This window comes from Marmota monax, unplaced genomic scaffold, assembly GCF_021218885.2.
Source record: "Marmota monax isolate L192 unplaced genomic scaffold, Marmota_monax_Labrador192_F-V1.1 WCK01_AAM20220418_F8-fsc00046, whole genome shotgun sequence".
Lineage (NCBI taxonomy): Eukaryota > Metazoa > Chordata > Mammalia > Rodentia > Sciuridae > Marmota > Marmota monax.
The window spans coordinates 2,737,653-2,753,123 of record NW_026692486.1 but is presented as its reverse complement, the minus strand read 5'-3'; the positions used below and the strand labels follow the sequence as shown (position 1 = coordinate 2,753,123).

The 15,471-nt window shown below is 38.7% G+C and overlaps 1 protein-coding gene across 2 annotated transcripts in view; it reads right to left on the bottom strand.

The window, feature by feature from the left end:
* Ak5 (adenylate kinase 5) overlaps nucleotides 1-15,471 on the bottom strand; it is a 265,150-nt gene that overhangs the window by 53,188 nt on the left and 196,491 nt on the right. For both annotated transcript variants that reach the window (XM_046443172.2, XM_046443171.2), the window contains exons 9-10: nucleotides 9,942-9,984; nucleotides 6,822-6,866 (exon numbers count right to left, since the gene is read on the bottom strand). In XM_046443172.2, the coding sequence (XP_046299128.1) occupies nucleotides 6,822-6,866; nucleotides 9,942-9,984 (88 nt within the window). The remainder of the gene's footprint in view (nucleotides 1-6,821; nucleotides 6,867-9,941; nucleotides 9,985-15,471) is intronic.

The window sequence follows — 15,471 nt, the reverse complement described above, 5'->3', positions numbered from 1 at the left end:
TGGTTGTGGCTCAGTGGTAGAGTGCTTGCCCAGCACATGGGAAGCAGTGGGTTTGTTCCCCAGCACCACAGGAAAAAAAAAAAAAACTAAATAAACAAAATAAAGGTATTGTGTCCATCTACAACTAACAATATAGGAGGAGTGAGGGGGAAAGTGCTGGGGAGTGACACTGACCAAATTCTGTTGTTTGATTACATGCAAACACAAATAGGTAAAAACAAACCCCGTCATTACGTATAAATATAATGCAATAATAAAAAATGTGGAAAGAGAAAACAAAATCTGGACTTCTGATGTCTGAGGGCAGGAGAAACTGGATGACCCATATCCAGGAGAAAAGTTACTTTTGCTCTGCCTTTTTGTTCTACCTGGGCCCTCAACAGATTGGATGCAGGCAGGTCTTCCCTAATTTAGATTTAGCTCACAGACTCAAATGCCAATCTCTCCTGGAAACATCCTCAGAGACACACCCAGACATAATGTTTTACTGGTTACCTGGGTTCCCCCGACCCAAGCAAGTTCTTACCGAAAATTAACCATCAGCTCAGGCTTGTTCGAGAGCCACCTGGTTTCACTTCATGATAGAAACTCAGCCAAGTCCAGTCTGAGTTTCTCAGTTCAATCCAGTGATTTCTGACAATGTGGACAGTCCAGTTTACAGTTCGGTCTCCACGTCGGGGCTGTTTCTTTGCTCTTCTTCCAGTCCTGGTGCTGTTGGCCCCCTGAGGTGCTCCCCTGCTTCCATCTAACCCAGCCTTGGGCCTCCTGTTGGCCCTTCTGCTGCTTTCTTCTTCCACCTTCTGACAAAGGCACAGGCTTTTCTTCTTTTCAGACATGCCTGGTGCCACTGGGTACAGAGAAACTTTCAGAAGCACCCAGCCTCCAGGAGACAACAGAAAGAGGCTTTCTGAAGCTGCACCCTGTTCCCCATGATCCCTTCCTCACAACTGTGCTTTCAAAAGGACAAGTGAAAATGGCACATGGGACTCTTCCCCTCTAAGATCCCCTAAATGCTAAGCCTGGGTTTTGTTTCTGTCCCCTGGACCTACTGAACATCCCACCCCCTCCCAATTACCCCAGCTTGTAGTTCTCCCAGTGTGGCCTCCAGACACTGGGGGTTCCTTATTTTCATTATAACAGCAAGAAATGATTGGCTTTCCGTGAATGGTGCAGAAGGCATGATGGTGAAACTGGTGAATCATTAGTGTCCAGTGTGCCAGCCATTGCATTCTTCACTACTCCGCACTTGGAGTGAAAGGAAAGAAGGAGGAACGTATGTTACCTAAGAACATCTTAGTTTTCACTCTTAGGTGCATATCATTTAAAATATTTTTTTTTGACAAAATGGGAAGTATGCATAAAGCTCCCAGCGCAGCTAGGAATAATGATTTCCTCAAGGAAAGGCTATAAAGAAAAATGAAATGATGTCATTTACAGGAAAATGGTGTGACTAAGTTGCTCAACTAGTCACTTTCTTAACTGAATATCATTTCTACTTTTCAAAAGACCATTTAGCAGACAAACTGTGGGCTTTCAGTTTTGAGTATCCGGTAGACATTTCCTTGACTGTAAGTAAAACTAGTCCTTCAAGAAAGAAAACCAGCAGCATTTGTTGCCAGTGTTAAGCTATTTCTTTTCTTTTTTAAAAAATATTTATTCTTTAGTTTTAGGTGGACACAATATCTTTATTTTACATTTATGTGGTACTGTGGATTGAACCCAGGGCCTCATGCATGCTAGGCAAGCACTCTACCACTGAGCCACACCCCCAGCCCAGTGTTAAACTATTTCAAGCTCCAGATATACTACTTATTAACAGGTGATTTAATCTTGAGAAGTCAGAAAGGCACGGGCATTTTCTCCATAGGGTGGATACAGGCAGGCAGTAAGACAGTGTCAGAAGGTGCTTTGTACAGTGCCTGGCCTGCGTTCAGTGCTCAATTCTGGTTTCTCTTACAGACACACCTAGTCAAAACAATCAGATTTCCCCCCATATTTACATTAGTAAAAGTTAATTTCATTGAATAAAAATTGAATTTAATTTTCTAAACATGTGAGTTAATTAAACAAAAAGTGTCCATGCTGAGCCCCAAGTAACTACTTCTAAAAAAAAAAAAAATGATTAATAGGGCTGGGGTTATGGCTCAGTGGTAGAGCGCTAGCCTAGCACGTGTAAGGCACAGGGTTCAAACCTCAGCACCATATGAAAAATAAATAAAGAAAATGAAGGTATTGTGTCCATCTATAATTAAGGATATTTGAAAAAATTAATCCACAGTTCTTTCATAATAGGGCAATAATGAAATGACAACAGGGCTATAATGAAATAAATGACAGGCATTGTGATGCTGAGTTTTAGGTCAAAATTTTTATTTCTCCAGTTTTCTTCAGGAAAATAAGTAGGACCATTTGTGCAGTGGTTAACAATGCACAGAGTAACATAAAATATTTATCAGTATACCTCTCAAAGCTGACTACTTAAAAACAATTTTTCATAGCACCAATGCCAGCATACACAAGGCCATCTGTGTCCCTGACACACTGGAAGCTACGGCCATTGAATGATGTCTTGATCATTATGCCATTAACATCACAGCTCACCTGATTAGTCAGATGTGTGCTCCACATTATAGCACTTGTATCCGGGCTCTGGCTATGAATTAATGGGAATTCAGGTTATGTCACATTTTGGGCATAGGCAGGCAATGAAAATGGAGAAGAGGAAAAGAAGCCAATAATAATCAAGAGAAGAGAGGAAGGAAGGAGAGAAAGAAATACAACAAAAAAGGTGGTGGAAAACTAGTCACCTGTTAGTGAGACACAATGAGGGTCTTTAAAGCATATATCTCCATTTTCCAAATAATTTTTATACTCTCAGCAATGAATGAGGCCCAGCTTGAACACCAGCACAGTTCTTGTATCTTGTGTGGAGGCAACCAAAGCTCAGAGAACTCTTTCAACCCTTGTGATTAATCTGGCACTACCCTCTGTGTGCTCTGTTCTTTGAAAGGTATTTTTCTAAACAGCTATTGAGTGGCTTTCTTCAAGAACAAAAAGGGTGACATTCACACAACACTCAGAGGCCACCTAGGCTCATGTGGCCTGTCCTTTTGGTGCAGATGGAACACTTTCCCTGAACATTTTCTCCTGTTGGATGGTGGCCCCTGCCATCAGCTCCCCACTTGGAAACTTTTGCCTTGCAAATGAGCCAGCTTAGGGTAAGAGTTGCTTGTCATCAGTGAGAGGGTAGCATTTCATGGAGCATCTGAGTAGGCTCACAATTAACCTGAAAACCATCCTGCAAGAAATAGTCAGAGCAGCACAACCTGCCTGTCAGTTCCAATCCAGGACTTTCAGTTGCTATTTTTGTTGTTATGGAAACGAACCACACTGCTTCCTCAAGATTTCATTATTCCAACAAATATATTTTTTCATAGTCATATAAGGTATCAGAAGTAGCCAGAAAGACTCAAGGGATGGAGGAGCCCAGAGGAGAAAGGCTTGTGATTAGAGAAGACTTCTCAAGGAGCTAGAACTTAAACCTGAACTTGGGGCATGATTGGATAGGGGAGAAGACATTTCAAGTGCAAGGATTGACAAAAAAGCAAGCTTGGGAGAGAGCAGGGATGCAGGTGGGGTTGGAGTTCAAGACTAACAAGAGGATGTGGTAGGAAATGATAAGGACACACTGAGGCCCGTCAGGAGAGTCTTAGTTGGTCTAAGAGTTTGGACCTTTCTGCAGACAAAAGGAAATTTTGTCTTCTGCGTGCCAAGAAAACTAATAAATAAAATCAATAGTTTAAAACATGGGGTGAGTGCTTTAAGAATATTAATTTTATCTGAGGAATAACAGTGAGAATGTCAAGCTAGGCTCTGGCTAATACTACTGTGGTTCTTGTAGATGTCAAGACAATAATTTAAAAATGGAAAAATTCAGCCATCTTATATAGACAAAACCACAAGAGTTCCATGGAAATCACCTGATTTTTGTTTATTAAAATTCACTGAAATGAAATGTGATAAATATATTCAATGGAATATTACTCAGCCTTAAAGAAGAATGAAATTATGGCATTTGTCAGTAAATGGATGGAGTTGGAGAATATCATGCTAAGTGAAGTAAGCCAATCCCCCAAAATCAGAGGCCAAGTGTTTTCTCTAATATGTGGATGCTAATTCACAATAAGGAGGGGGACACTAGGGAAATACAGCATTACCTTAGATTAGGTGAAGGGAAGTAATATGAGGGGAAGGAGGGAGAAGTGGGGACAGGAAAGATAGTAGAACGAAACAGACATTATTACTTTATGTATATATGTGATTGCATGACCAATATGATTCTGCAACATGTACACTCAGAAAAATGAGAAATTGTATCCCATCTATATATGATATATCAAGGTGCATAAAATTCATTCTAACATCATGTATAATTAATTAAAAAAATAAAAAATTAATAATAAAAAAGAAAAAAAATCACTCAAATGGCTATGGGTGTGTCTATGACATCCTGAGAGTTTTTACAAGCTTCAAAGTGACCTGTGATAATGAAGCCCCCCAAATCCACTCTGCCATCTCTCAAGGAAGAATTTGGGATCAAGGCCTTGATTTTTGGAATGTAGAAGTCATTTCCCTCATATCACAGAGGCTTTGTACCTTCTGCCTAAATAGTAGGCTCAGATCATTTTACCATAGTAGTGACTGACCAATAAGTTGAAATACAGGAATGTTCAGTTAGATGCAAGAAAAACCTCTTGCTCAGAGCACCGGTTCTCAGTGTGGTCTGTGGATCTTTGAGTGTCTCAAGCTTTGTCTAATGTCAAAGATTTTATATTGTGCTGTTTGACTTTCTAAAGGGCACGTAACTTCAGAACAGGTAAGCCAAGGTCTTTAGTTATTCCTAGACAGATAGAAGTGACATTTGAAAATATATTTCAAAACCCAACTATGAATGAGAAACAGTGGATAAATCTGAAACATTACTACTGGAGACAGTAACAACAACACAACAGGCTGTATTATTGATAGAAGCTTTTTTGGACCACTTTCTTAAAAGGAAAGATTTCTCTATGATAATAAAGGATTCCTATTCTGAATGTCTACATATGGAGTTTCAAAGGTTTCTCCATAATTTAAATTAAAATTTCTTAATTTAGGTTTTCTAACATAAGAGCTGCACAGAAAATATAATACATTGTGTATTTGTCTGCAGCCAAGAAAATTGATAAATAAAATTTATGTGGAAAGAAAATTTTAGTAATCTATAAGCACAACTTTGAAATTACGATGAGTTCCTCCTCAGCAAGGGAAATAAGAAATATACTTTTACTTTTTGAAAAGAATACAAAGTAAGTGTGAAAAGGGTCCATCCAGTTCCCAAGGTTTAGATCAACTAGAGGCATGCAGATGAGAAATTGCACTAAGGCAGGTCTCAGGAATTCCCACTGCTTGAGAGGTGCTATTCTCTTGGACTAGAATTTCCCCTCTTGCCTCCCATTGGACCCTTCTCTGGTCCAGCCTCTCCTTCAAGTTCTTTTTTGGTGTATGTGGTGCTGGGGATTGAACCCAGGTGTCATGCATGCTAGGCAAGTACTCTAGGCCTGAGCTACATGCCTAGCCTCTGGTCCTTCCTTCTCCATTTAAATGTTGCCTCCTTAGGAAAGTCTTCCCAGGTCACCCTCTCTGAAGTCATCACCCACTTTTACTCCAAATGCTTTGCTCCGATTGTCCAATTTTAGCTTTTCATTTCTTTCCTAACACTTTTCAAGGTTTGTGATATTTTAATTATTCTCTTCCTCTGGGATAGAAACTCCATGAGTCCTGCTCACTGCCCAGATGGGTCCAGGATTCAAGAAATGTTTCTCAAATGGCTGGATGTATGAGGCAGCTGTTCAGGACAACAGCCAACATGACCCTGTGGTGCAGTGGGGAACCCTGGAACCAGGGACTTCTTTTAAGCTGTCCCCTCCTTCCACCAGTTGGTTGAATGACCTTGATCAAATCTCTTAGCTTCTCTGGTTCAGATTCCATGTCTGACAATGAGACAGATTTACTCAGATTTTCATGTAAGCGTCCTGGAGTTAGTATGCAAGATTCAAAGTTTATCTGATTACATTTCTGTGGTGCTGACAACTACTCTCTTCCCACTCATTGAAGAGGTGTGGATCTTTTCATTATTTCTGAATATAAATAGATTTTTTTTTGAAAATGTACAGGCAGGTGTACTTTTAAAAATATAATTTTTATGATTAGCAGAAAGCGCATAAGTTTTGGGAGGCGTTCTGACAATATCTGTGCTTTTCTTGGCTTTTTTTTTTTTCCTGGTGCTGAAAACCCAGGGTTTTGCACAGGCACTACCACTAAACTACACCCTAGCCCCACTTTAGATTGTCTTTAGCTGTGTAGAATACAGGGTGTGGCTATGGAAGTATATTTGCATAGTGGTCATTGATGCATTTAGTTTAAAAAGGAGAGGGTTGGTGTTCAAACAGAAAAGGTGTGTCTTAGACACTAACGTTCAGCATCCCCTTGTCCTTGTAATGAGGTACTTTGTAATTGTAGAGCTAATTGTAGAGCTAAACTCAGGGGTTTGATGTTTCTGAATCCTGCTTTTTCTATGCTGAAAAGACACAAGGCCAAAAGGAATATAAAACTGCATAAGTGCAAGCCATAATCTGAAAACCTCCTAGGGGTTATTTTGACCAAAAAGCAAACATGACTTCTCAACAGTGATAAATGAATTGCCATTTTTTTTTCTTTTTTTTGCTACTGACTTGTTATTATTAGCAATTGTATTAGAAAATTTGAGGGTTATTACTCACCCATCATGAAAATAATTTTACATTTCCTCAAATCTTCTATGAAGCCTTAAAAATAAGAACAATATAAGTTAATTGCAAGAAGTACTACATTGGAACCCTGATTTCACTCATGTCATATAAAATTCAAACCTTACAGAGTTTTGCTTGATTAGAAGCTCAAAGCTGAGTAGATGCCTTAATAGGTTGCTATTAATAGGCACTGATAACCATTTCAGCCTTATTCCCAGATCCAGGCAATATATTTTTATTTTCACATGCACTATTACTTTTAGGTGGTAAAACAGATGATATTAAATAGTATGAATCACAAAGCTAAATTTAAAACTTGTTTTTAAGTCTTTCTAAGTATCTCAGTTTGGTATTATTTCACATTTTTTCACATTGGATAATCTCCCTTTTAACAGAGAAGAATTAAAATATGGTATCTGAAGACAATATTAAAAAAACAAGTTTTATTTCACAGTAAATAATGCTATTTTCCACTTAAAGTGGTGATATAAAATTTCTTTTAAAATAAGTAATTAAAAACAGTGAGTCAGTTTACAAAAAAAATTTAATAATACATGTATCAGTAGTGTAAAAATCAAAATGGTGGCAAGAATTCCACTGACTTCTAGAAGCATTTCCTTGATGTACTTAGGCAAATCCAAGCCAGGTAAAATTCTACAGTGAAGTGGTGGGTGTTAACAATGGGGGCTGTGGTTAGGAAGAGCTAATATTTGTAGTCAGGTTTTTAGATGCATCTGAGGCTAGATTCTTCCCTGAGTCAGACAGATGTGAGTGCTGATACAGTAACTGAAGATAGTTTTGAATAATTTATTATTCTTGCTAATTCTTATGCTAAGGGAGATACTCTTCAAATTTGCAAGGCAACTGAGTGGACATTAATGTATCATGATGTAGGATGAAAACTTGCTTGGAATTTTAAAGTGAACTAGAGTTCAGAGATGTTTGATGTTTTTTTTTTTTTTTTTGGAGGTCCAGCCCTTGGATGTGCATTTCAGATCCTGGGCTGAGGTTCCTGGAGAAGCTGTCTAAGTAGGGAGGGTCCAGGACAGAAGGGCAGGACCTGATGGAGTCAGTCCTGAGCTGTGGTCCAAGTGGAGTTCTAGGCTCTTTCCTGGGTCCTGGGAGTGGCCGCTTTTGCCAGTCCTCAGGGTATGAGTTGACTAAAATGATGGATGGGTGTGAGTACTTGGAGAGGTTGTAGGTTTTTATTTTCTATCTTAGTGATAAAATGGCCATTTTCATTCTTAAAATGAATTGATAGGAGTCTGGCTTACATTTTATATTTTATGCAGATGATAACTACTTTTGAAAGATAGCTCATTATTTTGACAGTTATAAACATTATTTTTTAGCAAAACTGAGATAGTACTTTTTGTATACATAATGCTACATATTTGCAGGACTCCACCATTGACTGAGTGACAGTTCTACCTCCTCCCACATATATAAAGATATGGTGTCCCTAACTTGTGGGATGAGGTGGTCATCTCATGCTTTCCCACCTGCCAGTTTACTTCATGAAGTTGAGTAACTGTGAATCTATTTGTAGTCTAGAAAAATGACCATAGTTCTTGTAGGTCTTTTTTTTCCTTAAATATGATCATATCCTATTTCAGTTTTTTAAAAGTTAGTGTTTAGTTAATGATGGTACAATTCATACAATGCAGTCATTACAAATTAAGTTTTACAGTGTTTTTAATGACATGGAAACAGATTGTGTTACGATATGTACAAAGATTTGGAGATATCTGTATGTCTACATGTATTCTCAACTATGCAAAAATAGTTATGTAGGCAATACACTGAAATGAAATACACTAGAATGATAGCCACGACTATTTATAGGTCATAATATTTTAGATAGCTCTTAGTTCCTTCCTTAAAAAAAATTTCACAGTGAGTGTATGTTAATTTTATAACCAGGAAGAAAGGAAACTTAATGAAGCAATCAGTCACCCCTATCCAGTTGAGACAGACTTTTGCTTATTTGTACTTGGCTAAGTGACAGCTAAGATATGGTTCCTGTTTATGTGCCTTTCTCCATGGATCACAATGATATCATTTGGTAACTGTGATTTTCACATATTGCTATTGCCATTATCATCAAATGACACTGTATCGGCCACCTCATGTTCATGGATCAATGCAGGGTTAGGACTGGGTTATTTAAAAAACCAAATCACTTATTTGCATGTGTTCACAATCAAAACTAAAATATTTCCATGAATTTTAAGGATAACTTTTCTTACAAAATGGAAATATTTTACCTAGAACAATCATGAACTTTTTTTTTTTTCTTTTTCTTTTTTTTTTTTTTGCTCCCAGTACCGGTGATTGAACTCAGGGACACTTAAACACTGAGCCACATCCCCAGCCCTTTTTTCTTTTTAGTATTTTATTTAGAGACAGGATCTCACTGAATTGCTTAGAGCCTTGCTAAATTGCTGAGTTTGGCTTTGAACTTGTGATCCTCCTGTTTCAGCCCCTGGAGCTGCTGGGATTACAGGCTTGTGCCACTGTGCTCGGCCCTTTTCTTTTTTTAACAGTTCCCAATCCACATAGTTTTATCTGTTTTCAATTACATTTATAGCTAACTTGGGATGAATATTTTAGTTTGATGAGACTTTTGATATGATAAAAATCACAAAGCAGTATAATCTTGGTGTAGGTTGGGTTGGGTCCCAAAGGTACACTGCAGAATCTTAACCACTCTATAGGAAAGAGTTTAGTTTTGTATTCCAAATAAGTTGAAGAATGCCAAATTAAAGTTAGACAGCTCTCTTTACTGGGACTTGTGGGGGCCTTGTTATGATATTACACATGTGAATCTTCCAATGGAGACTGAATGGTAAGTGTTTCCCAAGTATTTTTGACCAAAGCATCCTCTTTTCATTGAGCACCTTGGGAGCCATGTTCTCTGGGCGTTTAGGAAATGCATCTCTTAGTAATGAATCCCTTTGGTTTATCACATGGGCCACGAAAAGCAAGATCCATATTCCCTGGCCAAGGGAAAAGTACACATTGTTTACATTTTACTAGCTATTAGTTGATGTTTAATTGTTTCAAGCTATTGAAGTGACCTCTTTGGTTTGATCAATAAAGGAAACTCACCTCCCATGGTGTCCTCTCCAAATACATTTAACTGGTCATCACCCTGTTTAAAAAAAATCACAATATTAGACGATACTACTAACAGTTACTATTTAAGCTCCTGGTTAACAATAACATACATAAACTTCCAAAAAACTCTACGAGGGACAACATAGCAGAGACAAGAATCTGAGAATGCTAGAAGTTATGCTGATGAAGGTCACACAATGGTGAGGGACAGAGCTCAGGTTTAAAACCGGGGCCATTTGTCCACGTTCTCTTTGTACCTAGTGCAGTATCCAGTCTCTCTTGGTGTATAAACTGTGGATAGAAATCTGACTTCAAAAAGACAAAATCCTTCAGTGTCAGAAGGATTTTATCCACATCAATGGATATATGTGGTCACAGCTGTTTTATGAATAACTCTACAGTTTAAAGTGAGGATTGCCAAGATTTCTGGTAAAGGGCCAGATAGTAAAGCTTTGCAGTATTGTGGGCCACATGGTCTTTGTCACAACTATCTCATCACTGACCGTACTCTGCCAATCCCTGAGCCAGAGCATGAAATAAGGAAAGCTGGAGTGGCCAGCTTTTGCTGATGCTTTAAATTTTTCATTTTATTTCTAACAAGATGCTCCATTTTCCTTACAGAGTAGTCCGAGGTGTTTGGGGAAAAAATTCAGAAAGTTTTCTCATTCCGACCTATGTCTTCATCTATTTTATTGTCCCACTTCCTCACCCCTTATAGATGGTTGTGTACAGAAGTTTCTTTCTAGGTACACAAAAAAACAACTTCTACATAGCCAGGGATATACTTGATATAAACATATGTATTCTGATGACTTCCATTTCTTCTGTAAAAGAAGGATATTTTAATTACACCTGGATATGACATAATACTATCATATCATAATAGGATATATACTTCTGCAACATACTATTCTTCCCCCTTGCTTTTTCACAAATCAATGTGTTATTGACAACTGTCCATGTCAATATAGAATGTTCTCAGTAGAGAACATTCTAGGTTACACAGCTTTCTATTTTATGATTGGTGCCATAGTCGTCATTGTTTTTTTTTTTTTTTTTTTTGGTATAAAAGACTCATATTTTATTGAAAATTTCTTCACTTTAGTTCATTTTTAATGAATGGTTTGAAGAGTCCAACAAATGAGTTGAAAAAAGCTGTATCTTTTCAATATATCATTATTTGCTTTCTTTTAACTTTAAATCACTTTGAACATTTTGACCTTCTGATGCATTAGTTCAAAATCCATTTCTTTTTTTTGTTTGTTTTTTTAAATTTTTTATTGTTGGCTATTCAAAACATTACATAGTTCTTGATATATCATATTTCACAATTTGATTCAAGTGGGTTATGAGCTCCCATTTTTACCCCATATACAGATTGAACGATGGGCTATTGAATTGTTTTCAATCTTTGACTACTTTTGGCAAAGTGGCCCAGAGAATAAAATTATACAAATGTCATTTCACACTCTTACTCCTATAGAATAAATTCCAAGAGAGAGAGGACCATGTGGTCACAGAATAAATGTATTTAAAATTTCTATAAATTTTTGCCCAGTTGCTCTCCACAGAGGATATACCATTTTGCAGGGATAGCCTCTTGCTGTCACTTCATCCCAGCCTCTTGCCTCTAATTCACTTTGATGTGGGAGTCAGTTAAATGAGGTTGTCTGGTTGCACTAATGCTCCCTTGAGGTAAACTGCCAAGAAAGCGCTTTGTTTAAAGTCAGAGTCTTGCCATCCTTTTTAGTATATATGTCTTCAGGGTAACTTTACTGCTTGTCTTCTTAGATTTGCCCGTGTTTCCCCAAGCTATTCCAGGTAGAGAAGAGCTTTTAATGATTCAGTCATTCAGGGACACAATTACATCAATTAATTCCCTTCCAGGAATAGAAAGAACATCATTACTCCTCAGTAAGCCTCCCCACCAGTTCCCTTGTTGAATTCATTGCTCTTCAAAGTGGGAGTGTAGGGATGATCAAATGGACCCTACCCTACCTGCTTTTCCCATCTCCCATTTTACAGCTGAGGAGACTGATGTTTAGAGAGGTCTGTGAGAGGCCTGTGGCCATACCATCATGTTCTTGGTGAGGTCAGGGATGGAATGAGAATCATACCTCTTACTCCCTTATTTGGCTGCTATAGATTTAGTCCCTTTAGCGTAGCTGCCATAGTGGATGTTGCTGGTGTCCCATTTCTCTCCTGGCCCCTGGCTGCTAAAAGCTCACAAAAATATGGCCCTTGCCTCAAGTTGGGATGACTCCATGGTGTAATCTGTGCCCCGGGGATCCCTGTGGGAAGGTGCCAGGACCACATCTTTGCTTAGCATTTACCCTGCCTAATCCTGCGTCTTCTTTCCCTCTTCTGAGAGCACAAACTAACAGCACACTTGCACAAAAATTTCTGTCTCAGGCACTGCTTCTGGGGAAGAGGACCTACCCCAGAGACTTATTTAAAGCAATTAATATGTTTGTCTAAGATGCAGCTGCACAGTAAGAGGCTCAATAATATTGGCTAGAAAAAGATCATTTAATCAGAATCTGTCTGTTGCTTGTTAAACAGTTGTTGAATACTTCCAGGTAATGTTAAGAGGAAAACCTGAGTTCTCTCCTTTACCTTTTAATATAATTGTTAGATTATCAGATTATACCCATTGCACAAGCTAAGCTATATCTGATTTTTCTTGTACATGTTATCTTATCTTGGGAGTTTGACCAAGGTTAAGCTGAATTCATTAAAACAAGGTACCATAATATAAAGGGGCCTACCTCACTTTTATCTGGCTTCTGGAGGCTGACCTGTTTTTAATCCAAAACTCTTATTCACAGCCTTCTACTCTAGTTGTCCACATTCTTTGAATGAAACACAGCTTTATTTCCATTAATTCATCGATAATTAATAGGTTTCTAGGGCATAAATGTAACTGTCATTAGTTCTTAGGAATGTGGTACCCTGACATGAAAGTCCAGGTGGATGGGGTATTTGACTGGAGGGAATTATTTTCCAGTGACTCTTAATTCACCGCATGATTGCAGTGTGACTCTTTCGCAAATAAAATCAACTGGGCATTGTAAATACACACACACACACCTATGCATATAAAAGAGGGGTGAATGACAAACACTTCTGATTTTGGTATAAAAATGCCAAACTGCCGTGGAAACACTTCATCTTGGGTTTTTTAAATTTTATTTTAATGCTAGGTGTATTATGCATGAAAGGCATTAATTTTGAATGCTAATTGATTTCAGAATGTCAGCTGGATATGGAGGAAAGGAATAGCCTTATTCAGGACACATCCAGTAAGATGTTTGTGCCCAGTTGCTTTAGCGCTTCATCTTCAGTGAGGTATAACTACAGGAATCACAATGCTTGGGCCACCGATTTCCACTGAGAGCTGTGAGTGCTTCTCTGTGCAATGGCCTCTTCCTAGGCAAGTGCTCCATTTAGCCTTTTACACTTAAGGTCTTTGGTCACCTTGAGGCTGCCTTATAGATTTAGGCTTTGTGGGTACAATGAGACAAAGCTGACTTTCCTAGTTTAGGGCGTCGTGGAGTGGGATACTAACTCTTCTGAACTGGTAGAGTATAAATATAGGCACAGATTCTATGTAAGTGCCACTTAGGGCTCCTAGGTATGGAGCCAGTACACAGACTGCAATGATGCCATCAATACCAGCCCAGGTGGGGCAAGCTGCAGCTACAGTACCAAAGCAATTCAGCTGGCTGCATATTTTCGCTGCTGTTTATTGGGTAACATGTTGTTTACTTGTGGGGGAAGAGATTTAGAAACTGATTGAAAGGGCACATTCAGAACCTCAAGGTTGGATTAGTGGCTTTATGAGGGAAACTGTGGATTTGGACCTCAGATTTTGATCCTATCCCTGATTCTATAGTTAACCCAGAGCCACAAGGAAAGCAAAAGAAATCCACATTCAACTTTACTTTCTTGTGTGGATGTGCAGGCAAGAAACTATTTCTACAAAGCTGGATTCTAGTTATGATCTGTAGGAAGAGCAGATAATTGGTGTATATTTGTTTTCCTGAGGGATCACAGTGCCTATCACCTCTATCTGAAGATATGGAAGTCTGGTGGTCACTAACAGTGCCTGGAATTATTGAATTTTATGTGAAGGAGGACAAAACAGAACTACTTAGAAACACAGATAAGTTCACCAATTTTAAGAAACTGTTACTGAGGAGAAAGCTAAATAGACCCTCTAGCTTCACTTGCTCTTAGTTGACTTAAAAATCACTAATATTGAAGGTCTCACAGCTGGTAATACATATTCATTTCCTTGTTGTAGGTAATACCTCGGATGTGTGGGTTATGATGATAACAGTTGTCTAGGTTACTATTCAGAGACCTAATGGCCACGTTTGCCCCCAAACTGACTCTTCACTTGGTCCTGATAGGTGACTAGAATGGGATAAAAGGCTTGCCATTTCTGTCTTCATATTGTATCTCCTTTGCTACCTTAACCTTTGGGTCAGATTCTATTCGGCTTTGCATGGAGACATGTTGATTATATGGGAAATGGTTTGTCTTAACTGTAAAACAGGGTTGATTTGACCTAGACTTGCTTATCCTCTATCCTCCCCCTTCAAGGAAAAGATACCTACTAGTCACCAGGCATAAAGACACCAGGCCATGGAAAGAGCAAAAAGAGGCGACAGCTGTGGTCCTGGAAGAGTTTTGCCTATTCCCAGAAAAGACGTGAATTTTCTTCCCTCTATTAGCCTCTGTCTCCCTCATCTTATCCCCCTATCCTATATCTATCAGTAACTCCTCAAGCTCCTTGGAATGGAGAGGTTGCTTGGTGAGCTTGGGTTCCCACTTCTCTGTTCCTAGGACACAGAATAAAATCTTTCTTCCTAACACTCTTCTCTCCGACATTGGTTTTTCTGTGGGACAAAATTGTGAACCTGGGTTTGGTAATGAACTGTTTATGGAGCTGCTTTGATTACAGAGTAGTGGGTGCTTCTCATTAAAGGAGCAACGTCACATGGCATTGCCACAAGCAGATTATATCATAATAAGAAGCTGACATTCAAATAGTGCTTTATATCCCTGAAAAGGTGTTTGCAGATGTGATCTCACTTGATCCTCACTGCAGCCCTGTGGATGGGGAATGGGGGTAACTGGAGTTGTAAGAAGCCACTGGATGGGATGTGCTTGCTCGTCCAATGTCCCAGGAGGGGGCAGAGTTTAATTCTCATTCTGATATTAATCATTACAGTCTCTGCAGAGTCCTCTTAATGCATTCAGAGGTGGGGATCATGTATTTACATATGCCTGCTGTCCTTCCTTATTTAGATAGCTTTGATTTTTAAAAATGCTTTCAGGGAATCACAGAATCAAAGCTCCCCTGGGAAGGAGAAGGAAATAGTAAGTCATTTGGGGGCTGTCTTTCCTGTTCAGAGTACCTTGTTGGTATTAGCCAGTGTTTGTATTTCGTGGGCCTCAAATGGCATTACGAGAAAGAGGCTTACTTGACAACAAAATTTTACAATTAAGATTA